This window comes from Conger conger, chromosome 16 (assembly GCF_963514075.1).
Source record: "Conger conger chromosome 16, fConCon1.1, whole genome shotgun sequence".
NCBI classification, from domain to species: Eukaryota; Metazoa; Chordata; class Actinopteri; order Anguilliformes; family Congridae; genus Conger; species Conger conger.
The window spans coordinates 24,924,374-24,948,308 of NC_083775.1; the positions used below are offsets into that span (position 1 = coordinate 24,924,374).

At 43.4% G+C, this 23,935-nt stretch overlaps 3 protein-coding genes across 6 annotated transcripts; all 3 read right to left on the reverse strand.

Annotated features, from left to right (window-relative positions):
- Positions 1-373: 373 nt before the first annotated feature.
- Positions 374-9,143, reverse strand: LOC133115336 (nuclear distribution protein nudE homolog 1-like). Of its 4 annotated transcripts, none has more exons than XM_061225189.1 (9): positions 8,992-9,143; positions 7,718-7,838; positions 7,350-7,503; positions 6,887-7,035; positions 6,178-6,314; positions 5,673-5,852; positions 4,607-4,692; positions 4,204-4,358; positions 374-3,832 (listed from the first exon to the last, which is right to left on the reverse strand). In XM_061225189.1, exons 2-9 carry the CDS (start codon positions 7,801-7,803, stop codon positions 3,784-3,786), a joined length of 996 nt encoding a protein of 331 aa, XP_061081173.1. In that variant the 5' UTR covers positions 7,804-7,838; positions 8,992-9,143; the 3' UTR covers positions 374-3,783. The 4 variants fall into 4 exon arrangements, with proteins under 4 accessions (XP_061081173.1, XP_061081177.1, XP_061081174.1 ...); XM_061225193.1 differs by having other exon boundaries at positions 7,350-7,556; XM_061225190.1 differs by having other exon boundaries at positions 8,981-9,143.
- Positions 9,144-15,213: 6,070 nt separating this feature from the next.
- On the reverse strand, positions 15,214-19,643 carry LOC133113893 (piggyBac transposable element-derived protein 4-like). The gene is made up of 2 exons (XM_061223021.1): positions 19,377-19,643; positions 15,214-17,848 (listed from the first exon to the last, which is right to left on the reverse strand). Exons 1-2 carry the CDS (start codon positions 19,487-19,489, stop codon positions 16,078-16,080), a joined length of 1,884 nt encoding a protein of 627 aa, XP_061079005.1. The 5' UTR covers positions 19,490-19,643; the 3' UTR covers positions 15,214-16,077.
- A 1,439-nt stretch (positions 19,644-21,082) lies between these two features.
- Positions 21,083-23,935, reverse strand: mpv17l (MPV17 mitochondrial membrane protein like). Its single transcript, XM_061223022.1, has 4 exons — positions 23,632-23,935; positions 23,296-23,366; positions 22,893-22,922; positions 21,083-22,417 (listed from the first exon to the last, which is right to left on the reverse strand). Exons 1-4 carry the CDS (start codon positions 23,933-23,935, stop codon positions 22,232-22,234), a joined length of 591 nt encoding a protein of 196 aa, XP_061079006.1. The 3' UTR covers positions 21,083-22,231.

Here is a 23,935-nt window from a genome sequence, read left to right on the forward strand (position 1 = left end):
CTCCAGGTTGTAAAACAGCCCACACTATCCACTCATAAAAACATCCTAATGGAGATGCAGCATGAACAATGAATAACATCATTACCATTAATGCAACTTTTGAGTCAGTTTTTCAATAATTTTGTGCTTAATTAAGATTGTTTTTTAAGCTCCTGGTCCAAGTCTATTTTTAAGGGTTTGGACGCCCCAGAACCAAATAAATCTCTGCAGTCATATTATATTCATGTTCTATATTCCTCCTCCCAATGGCCTTGCATTTGTGAAACTGCTTCAGAATCAAAGTGAGGAAATAAAACTCAGTGCTCACGCAAGTTTGGTTTGTGTGGAGGTGTGTACATTTGTGTTTGTGTAGTAGGAAACACTTTTTCCAATGCACTTAAAAGTTTTTTTTAATGCAAAAAAATAGAAAAACAAACAAACAAAACAATAGGAAAATGGCAGCAGTAAAATCGAACTGCTGTTAAGAGACTGAGCACATCTGGTTGACAAGCAAGGCTGTGACATGAACGCAGTCAAGGTCAGGAATGGCATAATGCAACCTATCCGGTCACTACAGACGGGAGCAGAAATCTCAAAACTGTAACAGCAGAATCCATGGAAAACGTACCTGTACACCTCTACAGGTCTCACTCATCTGGGATTCCATTACCTGCTATTGGAATGCATGTGTGCAAATATGGCTTCAAAGTGACCCTGAGAAACAGCCTGTAACATTTAGCCTACAGAACATACCTATACCTCTCACTAACTCAACACCTAACCACTGCCTCTCACTAACCAAACATCTAACCGATACCTCTGACGAACCAAACACCTACCTACATCTGCTTGTCACCAACCCAACACCTACCTACCATTAGTAACACTACCTGTTCGTTAGTGCCCTTATACCAAAAGACTAACCAACTAGCTAAATGGACCAGGGCAGGAATGTTTTCACACTAACTGCAGTGTTTTTCAGCCCTGAACTCTGAGAAGACAGAATTGAAGTGGGAAAACACATTTTAAAATGCAGTCAGACTGGTCTGCGTGACAACACCAGAGTAGCACTTGTGCGAGTCCCTCGCTCACACTGAAGGACTTTGGCACCCTGGGGACTAAACATCCTCAATTCATATTTTTAACATAAAACACGTAACCTTCATGGAAGTATTCACAATTCCACATTTCACAAAATATAACATGCCTTACATTCCTTTCTGGGAGAAGAAATCCATGGTATGTGTATTTGCACAGACTCGTTTCATTTTAAGGGTTCGAATTTCAAACACCAAAATAGTCCAAGAAGGAAGACACCTATTACTGAATGCAAAGGTCCAATACTGGAGACCCCATCAAACCATTAGACATTATGACCATGTCAGGCACAAGTTCAAAGTAACATTTTGAATTTAAGTGTAAACTTCGAAGGGTGACCCACATGCTAAATCTACACTGCCAGGAGCACCCACAATCGAGTGCTTCCACAGTGACAAAATGAAGCAGACCCTTGCAAAGGAAATAGTTTCCGGTTTTGGTGAATTAGTTACCTTAGCAACTTTTCCCACAAAGATCTGACCTTGGGTGACTCTTGCCGTGTGCTCTCTTCAAGATAGCCTCAATGTTATCATTGAGTATATCTTCGTTATTAATTTATAAAAACAGGTTCAATTATATATTTGTAATATGATATGACTTTTAGATCATCACTATAGCACAGAAGCCGGTTCCATTCGTTTTATTTATATATATACTTTTTCGCCTCTCGTGCTCTGTGGGTCTGAACCTACAGGAGAAATCTGATGTAGGTTCAGTCTAAGTGCAGCATGCTTTTCCTCAACTCTGGACAACACACTTAAATCTGCTTCTCGCCCCTACCTCCAGTACATTAAATTTACAAATTCATGAGCTTAGCAAAAAAACTAACAAAAAAAAGACAATGTGCTCTCCTTTTTTAGAAACCGGCCTGTCCTCTCCTTACACACTGAAGCCACAGCTGGAAAGAGCGTACAGACTACATTAGTCTCCTCCTCAGAAACATCAGCAGATTAGAGAGGGGTCTCCTCCCTCCCTGACAGTCTGACACGGGGGAAAGGCTGGGTTCACCTGAGGCTGCCTGACCTTCTTGTGCCCTCAAGCGCAGATGTGCAATAACCACACAAAACGCACAGACAACCACAGCAAAACATGGTGGTCTGGAAGTGATGATGGCTCCGCACAACCACAAAAATAAGATAAGAAGAAAGAGAGAAGTTCAAGTCAACCAAAAAACTGCCTGAACATGCAGCAGCCCGTTTTTCATCAGAAGTAAAACTGCATTCCGAGGGGAAAAATGTTTATCATGATTAACCGTGCCTCCCTTCCACATTCTGTCATTTTCAAACATCGCGGTTTCAGGAAGCAGGTTCAGGAGTCATGGCCATCACAAACACCAGCCGTCAGCCACCTGGGCTGGGACAGATCTTTTCTACGGCCAAAAAATAAAGCACTGAAGATTCCTAGATCAATTTAGAGGTAGATTCAGGATCATGCAGTATTTCACCATGACAGAGAAAGCACCTGAAGATGCCTCAGATGTATTTCATGAAGCTGGCTATCTGAGCATGCTGGACTTCCGCGCTGAGTAAAACCTGGAAGTTATTTTTTTACTTTAGTCCATGTTCCATATTTGAGGGGGTTCCAGGTTTTACTCAGTACAGAAGTCAAGCTTAGGGAGTTAGACAGCTTTGTGAAATACCCGGCTTAACACTAAAGTGACTATTCTCTACAGCCAGGCTGTGAGCCAAGGCACATCCTACAGACCCACGAGTACTGAGATCTGCATTACTAAACGCTACAAGTGCTGTCTCTCTACCGCTGAAAACATTACAATGTGAAGCGGCTCATAAGTACTTGTTAAAGGCTAGGACCAAGTCCAACGCCGCCTCCAAGGGCATTCTGTACTGTAACACGGCAACAAATACTCCTGCTGCCAAGCAGAATCTCCTGTAGTAAAGACACAGAGGGGACAGAAGGAACGCAGAAGCAGAGCTAAGGCTTCTCCTTGTCAATGGACCAAACCATCTCAGCACTGCCTCAGTCCTTCCAGCTGTTGTTCTGTCCATTGGCCACTGGGTATCAGTGTCGGCCCGTGTGACTGGTCTTGCAGTATTTGAGCATACGTTTGCTCTGAACCGCCCTCCCAATTAAAATAAAAACAAAAAAACAAAACAAAAAACTAACAGTAGATTTCAGATAAGTGCACACGTTCTCTGAATGCAGCTTGGTGTCAGTGTGCAACTTTCCGTTCCTTGTTCTCCTCTATGGGAGGGGAAGGGGAAAAGGCCAAACACACAGCACATTCTGGACCTTTCCGTCTGAAGACAGCTACAGCTGTAAAGTGACACAAGAGGTAAACCTAGTTCACAAGGCAGTAGCCAAATGCCCATCGTTGGCAGGCCCCGCCCCTCTACTCGTTTCAAGAGAAGGTCAGTTTGGGTAAGCAGGGATGATCGCTGGGTTGGTTAATTTCAGGTCTCCGGTACATCTGTGAACAAACCCGACCCAACCCCAGGTTCTGAGTAGCAGGAGGAAGAGTCAGGCCTTTGGGGACATCTGCAGGGGTGGGGGCTGGGGGCTGGGGGAGGGGCTAGCCAAAGGCCATTCAGAGACAGGCAGGCCTGCTGTGGACGCAGCAAAGTGCAGGGTTGTGTGTGTGTGTGTGTGTGTGTGTGTGTGCATCTCTCTCTGGTGGGTGCGTGGTGCATGTGTGTGTCTGTGTGTGTGTGTCTCTCTCTGGTGTGAGTGTGCATCTGTAAGGTGTGATCACAGGAGAATCTTGGGGCCCGGCCCATAGTCCAGCCGCTTCGCTAACCTGCAACACACAATCACCCTGCCGTTACCGTGACCTCCTCAGACCCAGGCACCCTCATCAGTATCTCAGCCCAGAGGCCTGCATTCAGCTCATAATGTATATACAATACATAAGTTACACCCAGCTATTCAAATATATAACATATACAGCAAAGGTATTCTACAAATTAAAGCAATTCATTTTCATAGTAGTCGTAAATCTACTTTTGCAAGACAAAGCTGAAAATTTAACCTACAGCCTTCAGTTGCTTAACCATTACACCAGTGCCACCATTTTAAGTACATACTATATCATTACATATATCAGGACCTAAATCTGTACTCTGGCAGAAGTGAGTGTAATCCAATGGGAGGTCAGGCGACGCTCCTCACCCCTTCTCAAAAGCAGGCATGCCGTTGGCACTGGGTGGGTTTTCCACACCGTCTTGGGAGGAGGTAGATGTCCTGGGGCCCCCGGTGGGCGTCACCCTGCTCAACTTCTGGTCGTACATAAAATCCCGGCAGGTGGCTAGCTTCGACTCCAGGTTCTGAAACAAAATGGCAAGGGTTTCATTTTAAAAAGCCGTGATGGGAGATTTGAGGCTTTTAATTTGAAAGGAATTACAATTTATTCTGAATGTACATGATGCCAGTTAAAAGCTGTTGAAAGGGGGTGGTGGAGTCGATTCGAGGCTCTTATTTTGAAAGGTGATGATGGGGGTTGGAGGCGTATTTTAGAAGAGATGGTGATGGGGGCTCTTATTTTGAAAGGGTGGTGAACGGGTGTGGCTCTTACCCCCACTTTCCGCAGCAGTTCCCCGACGATGTTGAGGGCTGAAATCCGGGCCGATGTGGTGAGGGAGGACGCCGTCATGCTATCAGCTGAACACACAAACACAAAAGAGCATTTTCCTGAACAGGCTTACAAAATGGAGGCACCCATACTGTGACACAACACCGGTTAGTTAGTCAGGGTATACGTGGTGTCAACTGCTATTAAAGACCAGCTGTAACTAACCGACATCACCCTAATATACAGGGCCGTTTGTAATTTCCTCTACTGTAGTATCCATCTTGCTTTTAAAAAATTAATTTGTTTATACCAACAACTTAAAAACACATTTGTAATAAAGGGATACTCTTTTAAGTGAATAAGCCAATTATGGTTACCTTGAATGCTACTCCCTGTATAAACTCATAAAAAAAACTGGTATCTACAATAACTGGTTTTAATGACTCCTCATGGCGAGCAAGCAAGCTGACCTTTTCCCCCAAACTCTACATGCCTCTCTTATGACTAACTATGGGAGTCACAATGGGGAGACACTCCGCACTTATACGTAACCACAGAGACCGGTGAAACAGTTGTTCTCCCTGTGTTTGCCTAACCAAATCCTCCAAAGTGGTTACATCGTCTGTATCCATGGACACAGGACTTTTGGACACGTCGAGAGGTTTTCCGGCCTTTTAAAACTGTAAAACTCCCAAGTAAACACCGTGGCTTGTGTCAGAGTGCACATCATTTACCGCAATACCTCCTGAGTGGTTTGAACAGCCGTCCCCGATTGAACTCCAGCCCACACGACTCGTCAGAAGTATTACTTCCCCATTGGTTCATTAGCAAAGCCCGAAGTTAGGCGGAATGTTGTCACATTTTGGCACAAATGTTGTCAGGCACACAATTACGGAACAGAAACACGACCACCCACTGAGCAAACCGACCAACTGGCATACACTCACTTCCAGGCGTTCTGTGAAAATGCGGCAAACTATAAAAGAGGAACCTGGGGTTACCCCATAAAAACAAATAAAAAGCAGGGACGCATTTAGTTGCGGGTATCCCCACGCCGTGCTGTCCTCACCTCGCTGGAAGGACGGTGAGGAAGCAGTGAAGGTGAGGGGGCTGCGGGGGGGTGGGGCGGACGAGCCCAGGATCGGGGGCAGGTTGGACAGGGACCGGGGCAGGGAGTCGGTGTCTTTGCCCAGGGTGAGGTTCGGCCTCCGCTCCTGCTTCTGTTGCACAGCCAGTTCCTGCCGCAGATCTGCACAGGCAGGGAACACAATGAGTGCATAACACAGGCACAACAGGCCCAGCTGTTCAGCCCAATAATGATCACCATTTTCCTACCACTAAAGTGTACCTAGTACACCACTTGCCTATAAACTAGATTGTATCAACGCTGGTCGTAAGACAGGGCATGAGATGAACACATAACATATCTACACAGGCAGGGTGTATAATGAACACGTAACACAAGTCTACACAGGCAGGGTTTATAAACTGCACATAATCTGTGTAGACAGGGGTTTACATTGAGCCTTCATGGCTATTATTGTTCCCCAGAGGGGCAGGGTACAGGCCCTGACCTCGAGCCTCGTCCTTCAGCCTCTGCACTGACTCCAGCAGGCTCTCCTTCTCGTCCAGCTCGCTCTCCAGGAAGGCGTTCCGCTCGATCACATGGTTCATGCGCTGCTCGAAGTCCTCCAGAGACATGATGGTGGCCCTGCGGGTGGAGAACAGAGAGGGAGGGGGTGATTGGCAGGCGACCGAATTTTGAGCGGGCTTCAACTGGACAGCATTCCACAGCTCATGTGCACAGGGGCATCTAGGGCAGCCTTAACCCCAGAACTTCAACCCATGAACCATAACTAGTGACCCAGACTTTGGAAATTAATTTGGGGTTGTCTTTTTAAAGCATTTTTCAGTTGTTTCTTGTCTCTGAGGCACAGGCTTTAAAAATATGTCAGTCTTAAGAAGTATCCTAGTCTTATTTTTAGACTTATTTACTTTTTCGCTAAATTAGACAAAACTAAAAAGGCAATCGGGTGAGAAAGTTTGATTTATTTCAGGATTTGCCAATGGGGTGAGAAAATGTCAGTTATGATTTACTGTCAAGAAAACAGTAACTTAAAACAAGCCAATATTTTCTACTTGAGGGAAAAAATTAAAAGTCATATTACAAGACTAAAAACGATTAAGACAGCCATTGCTTGCAGTGTATTCAGTCACATCACATGCTACCCTCAACAGCCAAATCGGAGCACAGCTCAGTAAAAGCCCTGCCCACAGGCTCACCTCTTGGCTCTCTCCAGGTCATCGTTGGCCTGCTCCAGCTCCCTGATGTACTTGTGCAGCTGGTCTCTGATGGCCGTGGTCTCGGCCAGGTCCCCCTCCAGAGTGGAGATGTGTCTGAAGGCCTCTGAGTGCTGGGCCTCGTACTTCTCCTGCAGAGTCACAATATGGTTACTCTGCGGTTCAGCGAGGTTAGTCTGCCATGATAGTGGCTGGTCAGTGACCGTGCGGTTCATCTTCAGTTAGTATGGTTGTGCGCAGCTAGCCTGTTTAGCCTGCCAATTGAGTATGGTTAGTCTGTGTTCAAGTGAGTTTAGTTTGCCATTGATTCTTGTCCGTCTGTGGTTGTTGGGTCAGTCTGCGGCTGTGTGCGGTTAGTCCGTTTAGCGGCTGACTGCGGTTAATCTGCGGTAAAGTCTCTGTGGTCGAGTGCGGTCAGAGCTTAATTTGCAGCGGCACACAGTACCTTGTAGCTCTCCAGCTCCATGCGCAGGCGGTTGTTCTGGTTCAGCAGCTCGCGGTTCCGAGCCTCACACTGCTTCAGCTCCTCCTCCAGCTCGGCCTCATAGTCCCGGCTCATCTGCTGGAACTCCTGCAGCTCCTCCTGCGCCTCCGCTGCCCTGGAGAGGAGGGGGGATTACCCCACAACCAACCAGCTACAAAACCCCCTCCCCTCCGGACATATACACATCGTATTAAGGTGTGCATTTTTATGTGTGTTTATGTGAGTGTGTGTGTGAGAGAGTGTATGTGTGTTTATGTGTGTGTATGTGAATGAGAGAGTGAGTGAGTGAGTGAGTGAGTATGAATATATATACACAAGACGTCGGGTACCTCTGCTGGTGTTTTGCAGACTGCTCCTTCCAGTAACTCAGTTCTTCCTCTGCAGAGAGGAACTTGGGGGACTTGGGCTCCCCCATTCCTGTGCAGTGAGACCCACCTGAACCTGCAGTATCTGAGAGGGAAGGAGAGGGCTTTTTTAATTCAATGTCACCGGGAAACGGTAGCGAATGATGAGCAGTGCTGATGTAAATGACTACAGGTACAAGATGGGAGGGGGTTCTAGGCAACACTGATTCGTCACCAGCAAGAATTAAAAAACCCTCTATAAAGGCCATGTCAGAAGAAAACAAGACGGGCATGTCAGTTATTCCTCAGTACAATACACGGCTTCAGTTTCACAGGCTGTGATGTGTGGGCCTGACAAGGACCTGCACACATCCTTTCAAGCTGGCTACAGCTGAACTGGTTTCACATATTTTGGAGTGACATCAGGCTGGACTTTCAAAGTTTTATAGCGATTTCACACACTGCGGCATCATTCAGTACATAACTTCGATATCGTGAGAATATAAAGCACGTTACTGTACATTAGCTAACTAAATGAATGAATAACACTAAGTTTAAGAAATAAGTTAGCCTAAATGTAATTTCCTGTCAAATATTTTCAATTTATCTCTCTGTCACACACGGTCGATGTAAAGTCCTTAAACACTGTTATAAATCAACAATCAATAAATGTGCAAGACTCTGCTTTGGCCACCTGTTCAGAGATACAATTCCCGTTTCGTATTTTGTGAGTTAAATGATAAAACCGGCTGCTGTGGCTAGTCTAGACTCTAGTTGATATTCAGCATACTGACACCAATTTAGAAGCTATCGTGCAAATGACTTTAATGACTTAGACGTTGAATAATTCGATCAACTAACTTGGCTAACACTTGACTGAGGACTGACATTAGCTAGCTAAGTCAAATTCTAAGTCAGTCAGGTTAGGTTAGCCAATTTAGCTATTTTAGCTGACGTGTTATCATAGCTAGCTGAGCAACAAAGTGCATAACTCCCCGAAAGAAGCTAATGTTAGCTCAACTTCACAACAAGTTGTAGAACAAATGTAAAGTTACGGCGACACTGGATCTTCCAGTTAGCTAATGTACAAATAGCTCATGTGAAAAGCACAACTTACAATTTTCTTCCTGACCCACACCCAAGCTGACACAGCTGGAGCTAACTTAGCGAAGTAGCGCTAGCTAGCGAGTCCTTTGTCACAGTAGCACACTTGTGAACATTTTAATCTCACACACGATAGAATCTAACCTTTCACGTACCGCAGTCAGGAATGCGATCTTCTGGCTCTTTATCTGGTGATGATATGTGCTTTGTAACAGAATAGAAAAGTGGCGTGGAAACCTATGTTTAGTAATAGCAAGCACCACCCATTTGGAATGGGGGAAAAAAAAAAGGAACTAACGTTAGTCAAACTACGGTCTGGACAAGTGAAATTAGGGGTCCAAAAAAACTCCGAGAAAGTGACGTAATCTAATCACATGTTTTGAACACACGGAAAAGTGACAATGCTTGCTTGCTTGATCGTCGTAACTTGCTAGAAAGGGCTCTATCAACTTCGACACATGTGCAAGAAAATGAGTTTTAAAAAACTTGAAAGTCACTTGGAAAGTTGTGCCATGCATGACATTTGACCGTGATGTCATTGCATGATTCAGCTGCAATTCAATGATGAAATGAGCACTAAAAATATTTATTGAACATCATGGTACAGTTTGTTGTGGATGGGTGGGGTGACAAGCCACAGTGGGATTTGTGGGTTTATGCCCTCAACTATACACCCAGTGAGCACTTTATTAAGTATTTATTAGACTTATTTTTTCGACTTATTAAGTCTTCTGCTGCTGTAGCCTATCCGCTTAGAGGTTTGACACATCGTGTGCTCAGAGATGCTCTTCTGCTTACCACTGTTGTAATTCGTGGTTATTTGCATTAGTCACCTTCCTTCAATATTGGTATTTTTCCCAGTCAGAAGTTTAAAGTTTTATGGGGAAAATGATGGACAGAGAAAATATGTTTTTAGTTCTGCATGTTTCTTATAACTCTTAGTCTCTAGCATTTACCAATGGTCAATTTGCTAGCCATCTTGCTGAGTAATGGGCTCAGCTGCCATTCCGTTACCATAGAAATTGTTTCCAGATTATGTGTGGCATTTTATAAAGCTTTAGTTTATTTGTGTCTACATTTCGTATGTTTTTATTTTTAAATGTAAATACAGACACTTTAGGTTTCTAATGGCCAGACTTGTGATGTCACAATTGATGCCCCAGAACCTTAGCCACCTTGACACTGTGACATTTGCTGTCATAGAACCCTGTTACAGCGACTGTTATATAGGACATAGCCTCAGCATTTCTTTTAGCAGTGTAGCAGTTTAAAAACAACAGCAAGATGATTTTGACACAAGCTCTGAATATCTGAGACCATGTGGGAGACCTATAACTCTGGGTGGTACTTGTTTTGGGCCATGGTGAGTCATTTATAGTTGGCTGTTTTGTCCTTAAACATCAATAAAATTAATTTGACAACTCTCAGAAGAACTTACAATACTGTCAAGTTTAAATAGTCGAGGACTAGCAGAAACTTTTCAGATATAAGTTAAATGTACCATGCTATGCTATAATTATACCTGTTACAACATTTGACATGCAGTTCAGTTGAATTGTTTCTGTACCTGCACAACACTAGTTTCACTGTATCTACTACACACCGCGTTACTTTTAATGTCATCATTACCACTATGTTGAATACCTAGATATTTTTAACATTTATGAGTGTTAATTTCTTTTAGAGCAAGTTGCTATGAATTTGTCAGCCATCTTGCATGGGGGACAGAACGACTTCCATAATTCTCAGTTATCACATTATCTCAGTTATAATTGCTATTTAGGCCATTTTATCAAGCTTTAGTTTAAAAAGTATAGTTTAAAAAGAAAGTGTGGTAGGTAAAGTATTTTGCTATCTCTGGTGTGATTCATTCTCTGCTTTCCCCCATTATCACCACTTCCTGCTTCATTGTCATGTTTCCATAATTCTTCCCGTTCCTCTCTCCTTCCCTGGTCAGCTGCCCGTGTGCCTCAGGGTCCTCCTGGTGGTCGATGCAGTGCGGCCAATCCTGTCCTTTTGGGAGTGTGACTACTTCCACCCCAGGAGACAGAGTTTTCCCCGGCATGGGTCACGGGTGAACTCAGGCAGACCAGGTTTAGGCTGGCCCTGTCCACGACTACGTCCTATCAGAACTTGGACCTCTACAAAACCAGTACGTTCAGCCATGAGGCAATACCAAGAAAAAAAGTCAATTTCTGAAATAAAACTGGTAGTTGCTTCTGCTAACAGACTAATTCAGAATTTGCAGTTGTGCATTGCACATTACATTACTGATAACATGTCACAGTGACACTGAACCCTTGATTAATATTATTTTGTAATCTTTTGTATGGTTGAGTGTGACTCCTCTGTTGAATAGGTGACCCCTGCTACATCCTTGCCACCTCCGCACAAATTGAAGTTCTTGGAAAACATAAACAAGGTGAGTGATTTCATTCAGTTTCAAAATACAATCTCATTAAATGACATTAAAAGGCTGCTCGCCCAGCCTATTGTTGGCAATTGCTGCTGTTTTTCAATATGGCTATTTTCAGTTGCTTTAGACATAAGAATCTAACAAATGAACAAAGGTAAATGTTATCCTAGCATGGCAATTAACTCACTGACCACCAAACTAGGGACGGGAGTTAGAAACTATAATCTTTGTATGCAGAACATCAGCTACATGAACTGGTGTAAACTGGCAGTAATGACGTCATGTCTCTTGGCATTGTCCCTACTAAAATAAACATCACATAAATAAACAAACCATCAGCACGAATCAGATCTAGCAAATAAATGGGCAAAATGTATTTTTGGTTACTTATCACTTCCTGATAAAAAATGTGTTGTTATTGGTCGCGCAAGGCCGGAGTTATGACCTGCCTTTCATGTTTCTTGGTTTTGTGCAGCTTTGGGCCAAAAGTGTGCTTGTGAAAAGCCGGCAAATATGGGAGCGCCACTTCTTCCCCGGAGCACAAACACACCGCGGTGCCACAGCCACCAGGAATTATAGCAGCATTCCAACCGACCTGCCTTTCCCGGTTAGTTTCCCCAGGCTTCATTCCATGGGAAATAGCAGAATGTAGTCCAACCATAGAAGTGGACAGTTTTGTGCTGAAGTTGTGTTCTTGAGTTCCTTCTTACATTCCTGCCCCAGGCTGTAGGAAAGAAGCAGGTACCTACGGCCCAGGCTATAGGAAAGAAACAGGGACCTACGGCCCAGGCTATAGGAAAGCAACAGGGACCTACGCCCCAGGCTATGAGAAAGAAACAGGGACCTACAGCCCAGGCTATAGGAAAGAAACAGGGACTTACAGCCCAGGCTATAGGAAAGAAACAGGGACTTACAGCCCAGGCTATAGGAAAGAAACAGGGACCTACAGCCCAGGCTGTCGGAAAGAAGCAGGTACCTGTCATCCAGGTAGTAAGGAGGATTCTGGTACAGGAATCACCTCTATCCTGGGGCGTGTTCAGCCTGAACAGACAGCGCATCCGGCAGTCACTGGAGACCAACGGCATCAAGGTAAGCCCTCTGTTCTCCACTTGTACACCACTAACAATGACTCTGGTTTTAACGCTTCTGTCCTGATGACGTTTATCCTCCCCCTCTGTGCAGAAGCAAGTGACCCCAGCTATGTCCCTGAGAACAGCCATGGCTTCCAGACCCTCTCTCAAGCCCTGGGACACCCTGAGCAAGAAGAGGGAGGAGAAGAACATCAAAAACCAGGTAAAGGTCTGCCATCTTTACATGCAGCCAAGCGAGTCATACTCATGTTCATATGTGTCCATACTGTGTGCTCATACATTGGCGTATTGTTTGCTCCATTAGTCAATGAAAAAATGTCTGTTTGTTTCGCTTGTTGTCAGACCTGCGCTGTTCCTGACATTCAGTCCGTCAAGTTCATGGGCATGTCGGCACAAATGGGCGAGGCTCTGGCGGTGCCTTCACAAGGGTGAGAAACAGCTGTACAAGCAACTAAAAATCCTGCTGATAAACAGAGTTATGTGACCATTTATATTATAACCTTTTTTTAAATAACAGATATTTACTTACTAAGCTCTGTGCCATGTAACCTGGTCTCCAGCATCGGCGCGCAGCGTCCTGCAGCCGAATCCACCGGCTCTAAGAGCTCCAAAGGGAGAAGGATTGGGACGGGGGCACCTGAGGGGACATGCTGCAAGGCCGAGGTCAGTCTGTTCAGACCTGTTCCACACCGTTGTGTATCTTTTCGTATCCAGAGTGATGTACAGTTGATTAGACTAAACAGGAGACAATCCTCCCCTGGAGCAATGCAGGGTTAATGCAGCAATGGCTGTGCAGATCATATTGTGGCTACACCGGGGATTGAACCACCGACCTTGCGGGTCCAGTCATGTACCTTAACCACTACGCTACAGGCCGCCCATATCAACAAATTGTGGGAATTAATGAGAATAAATGAGACACCTGCTAAAGCACCCTAAATTAATATTGTGCTTTTTAGATTTTGAACATCTCAGATGTGTGTCATGATGACATCACACTTCCTTCCTTCACCATTCCCATTGGGAATACTGAACCTCTCTGTGTACCACATAGTTAATTGAACTCAACATGTTCTCCAGGCGCCCAGTTCGGTGTCAGGCCGTGTGATACTTAAGGCTCGGAGGTTTCTCAAGACTTCCAAGGACCAGCACTCCCTTTCCAGCTTGGAACTCATCAAGACCCCAACTCCCAACAAATGTTGTGTGGCATCCGCTTCAGCTAACTGCAAAGGTGGGGGTTCTGTATTTGGTTGGTTTTGTTTTGTCCAGACTGCAATTGTAATGCGTAATCACTGGTTCTGATTTGCACTTTATTGTACGTCGCTCTGGATAGGAGCGTCTGCTAAATGATTACAATGTAATGTCAGCCTTGATAGAAACTTATTATGCTGTGTAATATTCAGCCCAAGCTGCAGATGCCTTGGTGCCAAGCCGTGTGATTCTGCAGGCTAGGAGACGTCTGACCCCTTCAACCATGGCCCGTACCCCCTCCACTAATCAGTGATCCCTCACCAGCTCTGTCAAATTCAGGAGTGTGTCACCAACTCCACCAGTGATTCTGTATCCTTAATCAATTGTGGGCAGAACAGGAAAATCACCAAATTACCTTTCCTTATTTTGGACCAAATGTATTGAAATTGTGTATAACCTTTGTTTGTAGGTTTTCTGATGAGAGAAACATTCTGTTTGTTCATTTTTGAAGATGATAATATGTGTCTTTAGGTCGGATGGTCAAATTTGAAGGGCACTGGAATGGTAGGTCATTCTGGTTAATCAATTGTAATGCTTTCTGATATAGGTTAACATCTACAAAAATGCATTTGAAATTAAAGGTCAAAAGGTGATTCATTTCTGACTGAATGCTTTAAAAGTCATATCTTAACTTATTGACATTTTGTTGAATTTTTATTTCTGGTGTATGCTCTCGAATTAAATAAAATGAGCAAATTCTTCATCACAGCCTAATTTGTTGATTTCATCTTTGCTTTATACAATTATAATGTGTGCATCCATTTAAACACCAAACTTTTATATGAGTTGGGTGCAAATGTAACAGCAATGCACAAACCTTGCTGCTCTATTCTGCTATGTGACATAGCTTTGTGTTTAAATAACCTATTGTGCTTGAATAAGAAAACAGAAAATGGTTTTATTTTTTCATCCTTGAACTACCCATCTACATCACTTACCTCTGATCTTCGCTTTGTCAAAGAAGTAAATAAATATGAACAGCCTTATCTATTTTTCCCCCAACAACCACAAGGATTATGATTACTTTGTTTTGTTATGGCTAGATGGAAGTCAATGTTGCTGTTGTTATAACATTTTTGGTCATAATGCTATGGATGATTGGACAGGTGACTGCAAACAAGACAAACAATGACTTTAGTCAGGCTAACTACAATATGTTTTATCCTCAATATGCACTGAGGAATTAAGTGTAGTAATTTGATGAACAGTGAGATCAACTGCAGTGTGTAGTTACCACCCAGAGGGGCACCAGAAAAACAGTAGCTGCTTAAATTCAAGTCAAATTTGAGGAAATTCAGTGTTCATGGCCTTAGCTTTGACATGACAAAGCATTATTTTAGGCATCTTTCCACTAACAAAAGCAAAACCTCACAACATGGCTGCGTCTTTTCTCCTCCTGGAGATCCAGAGGCAGGAGCTCCTGCTCCTGCAATGCCTGCCCTGCTGTCCCCACTCTGACACAATAATTTTCTTTAATAGAATTTCACAAATTACCAAGTTCTCTGAAAAGTAAAAAACCATGAGGAAATCACAAACATCAAAAGTGAGAAGAAACAGAAAACATTGATTATTTCAAGAATGTTAAATTTTAATTACGTTCAATTACGTAATATACCCAATACAAATTTCATTAAAAGCGAATCAAAACAATCCTTGTGATGGTTTCTCAGAGTCTGCAGTTCTTCGGTGTGCAGACATCCCCTATAGCTGCATGTTTATTATTTAGTGTAGAATGTGAAAGATTTGCCCAGATGGTTGTTGTATCCAGTGATGGGCTGGATGATTACTGTTTGGATTTCAGGAACATGTTTTTTTTTTTTTTCTTGTCCGGTTATCATTCTAGGATGAAATAGAAGTATAAAATTCATCATCTCCGCCTAATTGATTCACGTATAAATTCAAGTATATTGCGTCCCATCCACTCAAACACCAAACTTTTCTATGAGACGGGTGTAAATGTAACAGCATTGTGATGACTACTGTTGATCATAATGCTGTGAATAAATCAGAATGAGAAAGATGTCAGCTTAACCTGTTATGCCCTAGCCATATTTTCAGAAAAAACACCTAAAAAGACATACCCAAAGTAAATGAAGAATTGCTCCACAATAGTAAGGTTCATATGCATGTTCTTGGTGTCTATGGACATCTAGGGACCTCAGAGATGTATTCCCAGTGTCAAAAGATTGTGACTGTTACTATGCCTGAGTAAATTGGAATAAACCAAAGGAGAAATGTGAAATTTCTATCCTCGCCTGTTTTTCCCCCCTATTTGACAGTGTGCTAGCGACAGCGACAGACGGCTTGCCACTCAAGCCGGCGCCATCTTGCCACGTCAGCTTCCAGTGTTCTGGGTCTTGTTAGGAATACTTCCTGTGAATACTCCAACTTACTGGGAAGTCTGAAGAACAAGTGGTTCACCAAATGCACGTCAGCTTCCCAGTGTTCTGGGTCTCGTTAGGAATACCTGTGAATACTCCAAGTTACTCAGTCTGAAGCACCATCCCGTGATACTCCAGAAAGCAATTTCTCTCAGGAACGAGGCAAAGTGACACATTGCACTTGGAGCAGTAAATGGGTGTCTTCATTTCCTTTGCTTTAGAGCCCGGCATCTGCTTTGCCTTGGTCGCACATACCACACACTTCCTGCGGTCTTGAGTGCCAGTTTTCCCTCGGTACACAGGCATGCAAGTGTTGGTGAGGCTGGGGCGGGGGGCGGCTTCGGCAACTATAGCTTTGGCCTGCTCGACCATTTCCCTCATGAGAACCTCCCTGAATCGTTTATGAGACAAGGGGGTCTGATTTCGAGTGCTGGCCACTGCTTTGTGCAGGATGTAGCTGTTGACAACTGCAATGTCAATGAAGTGGTAAAAAAATGTTTTGTACCACCGCATGGTCTTGCCATGGACAGAATAGTAGTTGATCAGAGCATCTGAGAGATCCACCCCACCCATGTGCATGTTGTAGTCTTTGCATGCATCAGGAACGTGCACAACACCCCTTTGCCATTGTCCATCTGCTCCCTTCAACTTCCTTAGTGTAGTGGCTCCGCTATATGCCTTGTGAAAGCTGCTGCAGACATTCACAATTTTGGTGTCCACCCACCGCACAAAGAGGAGGTTGCCCTTACGGATCCACCTCATGTCTCCCCTCTCAGGGTTCTTTGGGAAGTCGTTGGTGGTGGTTCTTGGAAATCCCTCTCGATTGGCCCGAATAGTGCCACAAGCTGCTATGTGATTTTGAGCAAGCTTGTTGAAAAGTACCGGGCTGGTGTAGAAATTATCAACATAAAGATGGTAGCCTTTTCCAAGGAGGTCAAACCTCATCAGGTCCATGACAGATGTGACGCTGAGGCTGAGGCCGTCCTCCTTCGGTCCCCTCTGTTTGACCTTGCTCTCATCTTTACCTTGATAGACGAAAAAGTTGCAGGTGTAGCCAGTTTTGGAGTCTGCCAGTACAAATAATTTGTAGCCACATTTTGTAGGCTTATCTTTCATATATTGCCTGAATCCAATTCTGGCTTTGCTCGCCACCATCCTCTCGTCAACTGATATGTCCTTGTTCGGTTGGAAAAGAGAGTTACAGGTGTTCACAATCTCGCCATAGAGTGGCTTGATTTTGAAGAGCTTGTCAAACTGGGGTGTTCCTCTCTTTTTTTCGTTCTCTTCATCTTCTGTGACATCAGAAAGATGAAGAGACCAAAAGATGGCCTCAAATCGGTCCCTGGACATGGTGCTCTTGGGGAAGGAAAAGTTGTATGGCCACTCCCTCCTCCAATAGTCGGCCCTTGAGTGCGTACGTGCCAAACCAGAAAATAGGATGATAGACAGAAAAATGTAAAATTTGTCAACTGAGAGGGGAGACCACTTGTAGCGTGCACCTTGTGCCAGTCGTCGTGCAGCATTGCCATTAGTGTTGTTTATAATGGTATGCTGTACACTACTGCTGAAGAACAGCTTGAAGAGGCTGAGAGGAGACCAGTTGACAGTGGTGTCGATCCTGGGGCCAGGCGGGTGTTTTGGCTCAAACTTCAGTGTTGGAGGTTCAACATCTGGCTCTTCCTTGCTGTGCCACCTCTCCTGCTGAGCCTCAAAATCTCCAGCAGCCAGCCTTGGCCGCTTGCTGGCTTGCCCACCACCTGACCCATCTGAACTCGAGGATGAGGATGCGGACGGTGACCGCTCTAGCCTGCGTCTTGGTGAAATGCGTGGTGGGGGGACATACTTTTCATCCTCATCTTTTGCATTATGATCACTGTTGTAAGAAAACAGAGCAATATATGTTGAAAGAAACATATTCAAAGGACTGATAAATCACATACATTTCTAACAGCAGAAAAGCTTATGAATATAACAATGAAGCAGTAATGGATATATTATGTCAACTCTGAGACCAAAACTACACAAATAATGAGCAGACAAACCTTGAAGGTGATGCCTCAGTTGGAGATGTAGATGGCCGGGTGACAGCAGTAATTATTATTATTATTATTAATAATTATTATTTGGGACTAAATACATCATGAAATATGTACATTAGACCAAAAGAGACAAATGCAGTGGAGCAGAGCGGTTCAGACGTTCCTTTGTGCCAGCAGCCATCAGACTCTTATGGCGCATTTCCACCGGTGGAACTTTACCCCGGAACTAAGGTATTTCGCCGGAAGTCGACGCGTTTTCATACCACGTGCCTGGCAAATCTCATCGTTCCGGAGCCGTTATCCAGCCCGAAAAAAGCCCCTGCTCAGGAGGTAGAGCTTTCTGATGGCCAGGAACTAGCGTGGATATGGCTAGCAGCGCAGGTCATTTCTGATTGGGCGAGTTTACGTGCATTGTATTCCAGGCGGAATGCCTGGTACAGAGCTTGTTTTGTTTGTTGTATCACAACACCTTAGTTCCTCAATTTACTGTACGAGCACATAATGCTTACGCCGGTCTGCCCGCTAGCAAGCGATTATGTAGCGATAGCTATTTAACGATAGCTAAAAGACGGGCGTTTTGCAACGATGTAGACGCACGTACAGGTCTAATGGTGTTTCTCAACACATTGTAGTGTGACTGTTGTCTTCGATTTGGACTGTGGCTTTACTTATGTGCAATGTGAAACCATAACAAGTGAATAAATGCAACATTTTTTCAATTCTGAGTCTGTCTCCTTTCGAAATCAGTATTTGCAACTCCTGCTTAACTGCGGTGGGTTTTCATTAGTTTCACACCCACACCCAGTGTAGCATCAGAACAACAGCTTGCTATTAGTTCAGCTCGCTAGCAGACAGACCGGCGTAAGCGTTGCAAAACGTGGAACGTTTTCACTTTTTTTCTTCAGACTAATTTGCGTAAACTCCCTGGGGTCTTTAGCCCCCGGTGGAAATGCAGGCTGAAGGAACCTTTTGTTCATTGCGTACTTGTTCCTGGGAGTTAAATTCCCAGGAACTCCCGGTCGAAAAGAGGCATATATACTTAGGCTTATATTCTTGTATAGTTATATTTATTTATTACAGACTGAATGCATGCAGGTACGTATATATCTCTTCTATCCCATACCGCACAGTCACTGTACATATGGATGTGAATATCCCCAATATCCCTTTTTTATGCTGCTACAAAGACCCCCTTATCTAGTGTGTCTCTTTTTCCAACCTGTCTGTAATCTTTCTACTGCTGAAACGCCTAATTTTCCCCCTGGGGGATCAATAAAGTACCATCTTATTTTATCTATGTAAAAATATTCAATATAATTGAATAGCCCTGACTTCACAATTCAACATAAATAATAAACTTACTCATAAACTTGGTCCAAGGTTTGTGAGGCGATTTCATTCATAGTTGCCGAGTCAGAAGAATCTTCAATTTTGATGTCCGCCTGCGTCATAATCTCCGGTTTAATCTCGGCCATGTCCTTGTCGGCGTTATACACTTTCTTTGCCGTTGTGGCAAGAAACACAGCGTCAAATAAAACTCGCTAAATCACCAAAAACTTTCGAAACGGTCGTGCGCTCCGTCTTATTCCTTTGTGATGTGACCTGGCTTTTTTTTTTTACCCACATGGAGTAGTGTCACGCCTGGATGTGAGGTCAGCTGGGTATTGTAGTCCATATTTATATCATTCGATTCAGTAGCTTCTCCCCTTTCAAAGGACAACAAACATGGCCGCACCGCGGCTGGCTGTTCGACGGTAAAACCATTTCTTTCTACTTGTCCCACATTTGTAAATATCGTGTATTTGCCCCAAAAAGGTTAAAAATCATTTCTAAATGCACTAAAATACACTTTCGATCGTGTTTTGTGAACATTAGGGTCTAAACTTTGAGCAACAGTTCACACTGTTACACCATTGCCCTGTTTTATTATGTTTTCTAGTGGATGATCAAGCCGGTATGTTTTTCGGCCCTCTGGCGGGCCGATCGGGTATAACAGGTTAAAGCAAGAAGTAATGGGTTTTATTTACTGCGATATGTCTTATGAAGTCAATATGAAGTGAGGAATGGTATTATTTTCATAGTTTCCCTGATGAACACTGACTGGCAGTTTGTTGGTATAACTAGAAGGGACACCAGAACCCAGCAGCTGCTTACTTTTGTTCGTCAAATACGAGGAACTGACATGAGCCACAGTCTTTTCCATTCAGTGGTCACAGACTCAATTATGTGCCAATTTGCACCCAGAGCATACACTCAGTGAGCACTTTATTAGGTATTTAGAAAAATATTTTTTAGATGTATTGGTGTTCTGCTGCTGTAGCCTATCCACTTAGAGGTTTGACGTGTTGTGTGTTCAGAGATGCACTTCTGCATACCACTGTTGCATTGTGTGGTTATTTGCATTACTGTCATAGTCCTGTCACCTTCAACCAGTCTGCCCCTTCTCCTCTAACCTCACTCATAAACAAAGCATTTTTGCCCGCAGAACTGCTACTGCTATGTTTTTTGTTTTTCGCACCATTTCTGCAAGCTGAGAGACTGTTGTGCATGACAATTGCAGGAGATCAGCAAGTTTCTGAGATACTCAAACCACCCTGTCTGGCACTTAGATGACATTTCTTTCCCATTCTGACATTTGGTCTGTAAAACAGCTGAACCTCTTGACCACATCTGCATGCTTTTATGCATTTACATTACACTACATTACATTATTGGCATTTTGGCAGACGCTCTTATCCAGAGCGACATACAGTTGATTAGACTAAGCAGGAGACAATCCTCCCCTGGAGCATTGCAGGGTTAAGGGCCTTGCTCAAGGGCCAAACGGCTGAGCAGATCTTATTGTGGCTACACCGGGATTAGAACCACTGACCTTGCGTGTCCCAGTCATTTACCTTAACCACTGGCGGCCCCTGGGTAAATTTAGTTGCTGCCACATGATTGGCTGATTAAATAGTTGCATTAACAATCTGGTGTACAGGTCTACCTAATAAAGTGATCACTGAGTGTATTCACCAATAACCGTTTGTTACAATTTTTTCTTTAAAATCCTTTATTTACCCATAAACTATTCCACAAAAATGCAGTACAGAGGTTGGCAGATTCAAAAAGCTATAAATGTGAGCAGACAAACACACAGGACAAGTGAAATAGATCACCACCAATAGGAATTACCACTTTTCTATGATCTTGCAACAAGTAAATGAGCAATGGTTCTCCAACAGTCAACATAATTATTTTTGGGCTACAAACAATTACATGAGGTATGTTTTAACTTATTGACACCATGTTAGATTTCATGAATATGTGTCTTTCTGGTGTATGTTGCAGGAAAAAAGTATCAAATTCATCATCAGAACCTAATTGGTTGACAAGCTATGCTTTATACAATTATGTGCCATCTATTGAAACACCAAGCTTTTCTACGAGACTAGTGCAGATGTGACAGCAATACAGAACATGCTGCTCTATTCTGATAGGCTGCTTGACCTTTCTGTTTGAATGTAAGGTACCTGGGTCAATGGCAACCTATTCTTGTACTTACCTCTAGGGTCTTTCAGCGAACTTATCCCTGGTTATGGGTATGCACTTTGTTGTACGTCGCTCTGGATAAGAGCGTCTGCCAAATGCCAATAATGTAATGTAATGTAATTCTGTTTGAATAAACATTTCAAGTAACCAACAATAGTTTTATTTAACTACTCACCTAAATAATATACCTCTGGTCTTTGCTTTGTCTGAGTAAATAAATAACAACAGCCGCTTTTGTTTTTCCTTCAACAGACAAAAGGATTATGATTACCTGGTTTTGTTGTGGCTACATGGTTACTGTTGTTATGACTGCTGTTGAACATAATGCTGTAAATAAATCAGCGATGAAGACTTCAGGCAGATGGCTTTAAGCAAGAAGCAAACTATTTAATTAAAACTTAGTTATAAATACAATATGTCTTATCCTTAAAATGGATCGAGCAATTAAGTGTGTTTTCGTTTTTTAAAACAATTTCCCCATTTCACTTATCTGATGAACAGTGACTTGGTACACAGTGTTTTGGTATACGCCAGAACACATCAGCTGATTCATTTCATTAGTCTAATTTGAGGAAAGCAGGAAGGGTTCACGACCTTAGCATTGATAGGTACAAGCATGGTCTTTAGGCATCTTTCCACATAAAAGGCACAGCCTGCTGCATTTTCGGTTTCACGGCACGAGTACTTCACTTCTCCTCGCGGCTGTCCAGAGGCGGGAGCTTGGTGCGCGGTGAGAGGAGCCAGGCCAGGGCCACGGCGGCCGTGCCATCCCCGCTCTCCTGCGAGAAGCACAGGAATGCGGCCCACAGGAAGGCACTGCAGCCCATGACCGCTGTCCTCAGATACAGCGGAACCAGCACAAAATTCAGGAACTGAAAGGCCAAGATGCGACGGACAGAAAGAAAAGGAGATGCACTTGTGTCTACGATTTTTGATAATCTATGTAAGCTATAAACACTGAATTATGGGAACATTGTGTACTCTTCCATTACAGTGTGCAGTATAGCTACTGATAAACTAAATTTCATATATTTAATCAATAAAGTATGAATTGGCAATTGCCCGTTTGAATAGTTTAAATGTCATGAGTCACTTCTTTTGTCGCTTGCTTGTTGGAATGTACATATTTTGGTATGACAGGTCCCTTCTCTGGTGTTAGGCTGTACTACTTGGTAGATATTCCATTTGGCAACAAAGTAGGGCTTTGCAACATTTGGATTGGGGCCTACTTTTTTAGAATTCAAAGAAATATTGATAATATGAGGTCATCAGCTCAAATTATTATTCCTCTGATTGATCTCAACACCTTGTACATATTACATTGTAAAGTATATTGTAAAGTTTTACCTGCATAAATGGCCAGTACATGAGTCCAGTCTGGAACACAAAGACAGAAAATGTACATAAATCAGTTTTTATTTAGCAAATTATTTGACCATTCTTGTGTTCCTGGAACAGGTGTAAGCCTGAAAGAGAGATCCCACTTGTGCGTTAAAGATTATCTGTCACCCAAATTGTCTCGCCAAAGATCCATACAGTATGTATATTAATCATATCAATATCAACCTCCAATTGAATTTCAATTATACATTAAAAAAAAAAAATCCAGTCCCGTGTATTCATCCAACAGAGGAATTAGTCGAAGAGCTGTCGCGTTCTGCCCGTGGTACAAAAGCATTACAATAAAGTAGGTTAATCAGGGGTGAGCTCTTTCCTCTTCACGGCCTGTACTGCGCCAGCGTCTCCTTACCTTGTAAGTGTTGAGGAATTTATCCCTCCAGTCTTCGAGAACATCCTCCTTACCCTCGAGGAAACTAACCCCTGAAAAGGAGAGAGCTGTTATCATTAAAAGTCAGCGGATCTTCAGATGTTCCAGAGCTAACGTTACATAGCCTACGTTACTGTAAAACGCTCTCTGGAACACAATTAATGGAATGAGGTTAATCAATTAAACGTCACGTAGAACTTGAGGTAGACGCTGTTAACCAAATGATTAACTTGTACATTTCATTAGGTAGAAAAACAGCCATGAAGGTGAGATCTGAGTATCTCTGTCGCTCTAAAAGAAACAGCAGAATTAGCCTACCTGTATAGAAGACGGTAGTCGCCAACGGGGATGCGATCGTTTGATCCAAGAACAGTTTTCGCAGGACCATTCTGGCGGATCTTCCGGGGAAACGCCGTTCCAAACCCCGTAACCAGAAGTAATTAAAGTTGCCATGAAAACTGAAGGCCACCACGCCGACATTACGTGTGTGATTCCAGTCAATTTCCTCCCTTTGGGCTATGCACTGGTGCGCAAAGTCCCCGCCAGCAAACAGACATCCGTATAAGGTAACGTTAGTTATCCATGGAAACCGTTTTGCTTGTTTTAAAAAGACTCTTCTCAT